The sequence below is a fragment of the Ornithodoros turicata genome, chromosome 2 (genome assembly GCF_037126465.1).
Source record: "Ornithodoros turicata isolate Travis chromosome 2, ASM3712646v1, whole genome shotgun sequence".
NCBI classification, from domain to species: domain Eukaryota; kingdom Metazoa; phylum Arthropoda; class Arachnida; order Ixodida; family Argasidae; genus Ornithodoros; species Ornithodoros turicata.
In genome coordinates, this window is record NC_088202.1 from 98,407,465 (window position 1) to 98,413,418 (window position 5,954).

The 5,954-nt window shown below is 45.9% G+C and overlaps 1 protein-coding gene across 1 annotated transcript; it reads right to left on the reverse strand.

Annotated features, from left to right (window-relative positions):
- Positions 1 to 3,986: 3,986 nt before the first annotated feature.
- LOC135384906 (putative nuclease HARBI1) lies at positions 3,987 to 5,609 on the reverse strand. Its single transcript, XM_064614088.1, has 2 exons — positions 5,007 to 5,609; positions 3,987 to 4,647 (listed from the first exon to the last, which is right to left on the reverse strand). Exons 1-2 carry the CDS (start codon positions 5,285 to 5,287, stop codon positions 3,987 to 3,989), a joined length of 942 nt encoding a protein of 313 aa, XP_064470158.1. The 5' UTR covers positions 5,288 to 5,609.
- Positions 5,610 to 5,954: the final 345 nt, after the last annotated feature.

A 5,954-nucleotide genomic window follows, 5' to 3' on the forward strand; every position in this document is an offset into this window, starting at 1 on the left:
CATGTTGTACAGGAGACGTGTTGGAGAACTCACGTACCGCATCCCCTGTCCCTTCTAGATGATGACAGATGCTAATGGCTCGGTCGAGCGTCAATGATACCCCAGTGGTGCACTCGTACAAAAGACGCTCACGAAGATGCTGTGTTGTGCTTTCCACAAGCTGGTCACAAATGGTGGTCTCAATGTCTTGAAATTCACATGTTGCAGCCAGGCTTCGAAGGGCGGATATGTACTCATTGACATCTTCTCCGGGCTGCTGCGTCCTACGGCGAAAACGATGTCTCTCCACAGCTATGTTCACCTTCAGCTTGTAATGCAGACCGAGTTGCCTCATTACGATCTCGTAGACGTCCGGCTCACTGTCGAGTGCGGAAGACGTTCCTGTACCATCCGCTGTACTGCTAGCAGGAGCCTGCTGAGCGACTGTTCCCGGAAGCGAAGGTAGTGTGTAGAACACACGCTGGCCTTCTACCCCAAGTGCATGAAGCAAAATAGCTTTCCGTCGAACCGAAGACATTTGATCTCCTCCAGACGCAATCAGGAAATTTGTGAAATTTGTGTGTGTTTCTATTGCGGCCATGGAACCACTGGTTTGCCCGGTACCGGTAGAAAAGGCGGAGGTGGTGCAAGTCCACTAAAGGCGCAGATATAGTCCGACGTAACTGTGCTGTGCGTCCGCGCGCAGCACAGTTGCGTTACGCCAGGGAAAATCACACCTTTTATAGTCCAGCCACTAGCGCGGCCGGCGGAATTCAACGTGCTAGAACGTCGCCCGCCCAGAATACAGCATCTCCTATTTTTCGCCGGCCGCGCTCGAGCAGTCAGACCAGAATGCACTGCGCTTTATCAAAATGGCAGACTACAGTTCGGGCACGGAAGTGACAGTTGAGCGGCTTGGGACATCAGATATTGTGGTAGAGTGTCTACTGGAGGGTGTACGACAACATCCATGTGTGTTTGACACGAAGAGGATGGACTATGCGGATTCGCAAAGAAAGAGAAACGCCTGGGAAATAATAAGACAACAATGTGGCCTCCCCACAGGTAAGTTGTTCGAACCAGCTTGTGCGTGGTTTCGAGTGGCGTTTATCTCTCGCGGCACTATTAATCACGTCTTGTCCTGTCTTTTGTCTTTCCCTCTGGTTAGTTGAAGAATGTCATAAGCTGTGGAAGCGCCTAAGAGATCGGTACTCCAGAGAGATCAAGGCAATGGAGGTGATGAAACCAAGTGGAAATGCGTTTGTTTCCAGGCGTGCCTGGAAATTTTTCGAGGCTATGGCCTTTTATAAAGACTGTGGACGTCCGAGAAAGTAAGTAGTTTTGTCTGTTGACGTGCTGAGTGCAGGTGTGTTCCGTATAGTGTTCCGTGACGAGTTTCCAATGACGCTTCTGTCGACTACGTTCACGCGCCTAGTTTGCATTTTGCTGCTGCCACTTTCCGTGTACAAATCGTTTGCAAACATGACCAGACCACTACTTCCAAGTGATAGTTCTGTTTCCTTGAATGCACACCAGCCATTACGTATAAACAATGCTTGATACAGAGGACACAGACATGAGTATCGTCGTGATTCATTGACATTGCAGCTACATGACAAATTGTTTGTTTTTCTGGAGGACAACATGCAATCTGAATGGCTCATCTACACTCGAAGAGAATCCTGGAAACGACGATTCCAGCGGCACTGCAGAAAGCATTTTCGAGTCTATGGTGTCGAGATCATCAACATCATCCTGCACGACGTCTACCCAGGGGGATTCCCTTATACCAACCGTCACGATGGCAACGGACAGAGAACAGACAGCGGTCCAGTCAGGTCAGCTGCCAGAAAACAGAGTGAACAAGCGAAAAAAATCAGACACTTTTGAACAAGACCTGCTGAAACACCTAGACAAAAGGATGTCGGAGAATGAGGCATTCGCCCTATCTGTAGGGATGACCTTGGACAGGCTGTCGAAGCCAACGGCGGCAGAATGCAAAGCAAAAATGATGTTGCTACTTTCGGAGTATGACCTATAGTGTTCTTGTTAAATGAATTATTTTTGACTACCTGTTTTTGTAGAAATGACAACAAGGCTTGTACATTTCGTAACATGCTTGTAGTTTTTTTATAACCCTGAAGCAGTTAGTCTTGTGTTTATTATTTTCTTGTGTAGGATTATACAGGTTTTTTTTTATTCGTTACAGAATTTTTCTTAAAAGGTGGCAGAGCAAAATAGATGCCGTTTTAGCAGGTGGGTTATACGGCCAGGCAAATATCTTGTAGGACAGCGTTTGCATCTACTGTACTACTAATTAACTAAAATTCATTAACTTCTTAATTAGATGTGTTTTTTTGGGGGGAGAGAGGGGGAAATTCGAGATGGCAGGATTGGAGCCAATCATTATTCAAAGCCACCGTCCTTTAAACAACCCAGACCCAGGAAGCAACGTAAAATGTTAAATTTCGCGATGCAAATGAGCCGAAACTACAACTATGCGCATTTCGAGCACCAATAACCACGCACCCTTCACCTTATTTGGGTAGGAGAGCGATCTCAAATTTGCATCTACTCCAACCAGCTCCATTGCTCCAAAGCATGTGCCCTCTGCCCGCGATTGCCTGTCGCTGCTTCTGTGCTTGAATACTGCTCAGTTCTGGTTTCGGCTTAGTTTGCATAGAGAAATTTGGCAATTTAGATATCGAAGTATGGTTGCTTCTCAGGCTGTTTAATAAGGACAATGGGTTTCAATAATGACTGGCTGCAATTCTGCTATCCCACATTTCCCAGAAAAAAATCTTACTAATATCAGTTAATTAATGAATTTTAGCTAATTAGTCATCCAGCACATGCATGCGCTGTCCTACAGGATGTCTGTCTGGCTTTATAAACCACTTTGCTCCACTAGTTTTTCTTAAAATAAAATTTTGTAACGAATTAAAAAAAACGGCATATCTAGTCTCTTTTCTAATTCAGCCAACATTTTATTTTTGTAAAGCCCTTCTGATATGCAAGAACAAAGCAGTCAGTGTCTACACAAGCACCAAGCAATAACAGAAGAGCCAACGAACCAAATGTGGTATGCACTTCCTGAACAAAGTGTTTTGTCTTGATGTACCTGAACTTGATATACTTGATATACCTGAATTATTTTTGACTACTACTATTTGTACAAATGACAATAAGGGTTGTGCATTTCGTGACATGCTTGTAGCCTATTGATATACCTGAAGCAGGTAATATTGTGTTATGTTCTTGTGTAGGATTATATACCTAGTCAGTATATCTAGTCTCGTTTCTAGTCTAGCCTACAGCATTTAATTTTTGTAAAGCCCTTCTGATATGCAAGAAAAAAGCAATCAGTGTCTACGCAAGTGCCAAGCAATAACGAAAGTACCAGCAAACTAAATGTGATATGCACTTCCTGAACAAAGTATTTTGTCTGCTTCATAATAATGCATCCCACATTTAGACAACTTGTTGCCTTCTTGCTGACACGCAAGCCGTAAAACAAAACACTGTAGATTACGGAAAAAATATGAGTGCCTAGTAGTTTATTTCAGAAAACTGAAAAACAAAGAAGGTGTACAGGTGCATGTACTCACACAAACTTTGAGCATACAACACAGCATTGTTTGAGGTTCAGTGTGTAAGGTAATAAAATAGTTCTGACAAAAAGTCGTTTTGTCTATCACAGTTCTGTATCACATGTTTTGTTCAGAGTACCAAGGAAGCACAGACCACTTTTCAACTTCTCCTAACAACCTTTAGCTGCCATGGTAGGGAACCTTCAGGAGACATGAAATAACCAGCAATTTCATCTCTGATATCCATGGCCACTGAAGTAGGGCGGTTCGCTCCAGACGAACCCTCACATCCTACTTGTGTTACTGTTTGTCTCCAAAGACCTTCTTGCACATTCTCCCCACACACAGTATCCGCATAGCTTTCTGGACAGTATGCAGCGTCCAACATCAAGAAATTGTGTAGGCAGACGCCTGCCTTCACCATGTCAGTAAGGAAGACCGGCGTTCCGGTGACAGTAGACAGAAATGAGCGCCACCTTGACACCAAGATCCCAAATGCGTTCTCAATGCACCGTCTTGCTCTCGACAACCGGTAGTTGAATACTTTTTTGTTTCACTTAGGTTCCCCCGAGAGTACGGCCGCATTAAGTACGGTCGCAAGGGGAATGCCGCGTCACCTACCATACAAACAGGCCACCGACAGGCTGATGAAGGTAGTCCAAGCGTTCCACGTTCAAAATGTTCCTTGATAGCACATTCATTGAAACACGCACCATCTGATACTCGCCCTTGAGCCCCAACATCAACTAGAATAAAGCGGCATTCTGCATCAGGCACTGCAAGCAGTACAATAGAATAGAACCCTTTGTAATTAAAGAAGTCAGAGCCGCTTTTGTCTGGACACCGAATAGCAAAATGTTTGCCATCTATAATTCCAATGACATTCGGAAAGTTCCACCTAGAGCTGTAAACTTGCCGGATTTTCTCCCATTCAGCTGTTCTTGGTGGTTTTAACACGAGTGGTGAGAGGCAGTCCCATATTGCCGCGAGGGTCTCACTCAATATGTTGGACACGGCTGAAACGTGCATACAGTAATTGATGGCGGTGTCCTGCATGGAACTGCCGGTTGCCAGGAATCTGTAAAAGTTAATCAGTATGAAAACCGCTAAAAACGTTGTCCATACAACACCAGGGCTGGCACGAGAAAGAACGAAATGCAAATTAACGAACAAGCACAGAACCAGTCTGAATTTTCTCCTTATATCATGTAAGTTCATCATTGTTGGGTTATTTCACAGTTATGTGTTCTGTGCGTATTTGGAGTGTTGAATTAGAGAAGACGGGCCATAGCTCCTGGTGTAATATGAATCCAAAGAGATTTAATCGCAAGGATGACGAGAACATGAATGAAATACGATATCCGTTTCCAGAAGTCGCCTTAATCCAGACCATTTAACTTAAAACGGCTTCTCGGGTGAATATCGTTAAGGGCTTACCTCAATGTGACTGCTAGTCTCTCCGCAGGATATATGGGTATTCTATGATTCGGAGGATGCAGCAGCCTGTACACCAGGCCCAACAAACGGTCGAATGAACGGTTGAAATGGTATTCTGGGTCCACTTGCCGCAGTTCCTGTACGAGGTTGTGGTACTGCCCAATGTAAGGCTGCTTGTCGAATATCTCGCGGATGTACATAGTCCGCTTCCGTCTCCGTCGTAGACGACGCAGCAACAATGCTGTAGTGATTTTTCGCCGTGCTGGATACGTCCACGCCATTTCAAGAGCAAATTATTACGAAAACACGCAATACGCGCGAAAGGCCGCAACTGTCGAAAACCGCGGGAAAGGTAGCAGACAGCCTCTGCGACCTTGCGCATGCGCGACGGCCGTCGGCCGTTGCTGACGCGCGTCTGACTATAAACGCATATTTCCTGGCTGGCTGGGCTGGCTTGACGTGACGTGTCCGACTTCGGCTGTCGCTGGCTGCGACGCCAAAAACGTCGGACTATATCTGCGCCTTAAGGCTCATTGCTAGAAAGTTGCTGACTCTCGAATACCTCCAGTAGAATAAGGGTCCGGTTCAGCTCGTCGCCAAAATGTGATAGACCCCTGTCCACAGTGCCGGAGCCGAATATTCTGGAACGTCCGTGCACGTTCGCTGCCAGCCAACAACCTTTATTCCTCGTCGTCCTTCTTACATGGTGCGCTAGCAAGCGACTCAGCCAACAACCTTTATTCCTCGTCGTCCTTCTTACATGGTGCGCTAGCAAGCGCCATCTATACACAACACAAAGCCTGCAGGGGGCGCAAGGATTCACTTCTCCCTTGGACACTGGCGGGTGTGGATGCATTAATTCTGTTCCTAGCAATTGCGTTGGCCATTAGTGGAAGAGCGTAGCTTCGGTGGGGTTCCGTCTGCCTCTGATGGGGTGCGGATGTGTGG

Excerpts from the sequence above, each read along its gene's own strand:
- LOC135384906 (XM_064614088.1), bottom strand. The coding sequence starts at position 5,287 with ATGGCGTGGACGTATCCAGCACGGCGAAAAATCACTACAGCATTGTTG. Across the intron at positions 4,648-5,006 it reads AGACTAGCAGTCACATTGAG|ATTCCTGGCAACCGGCAGTT; the intron begins GTAAGCCCTTAA and ends TAACTTTTACAG.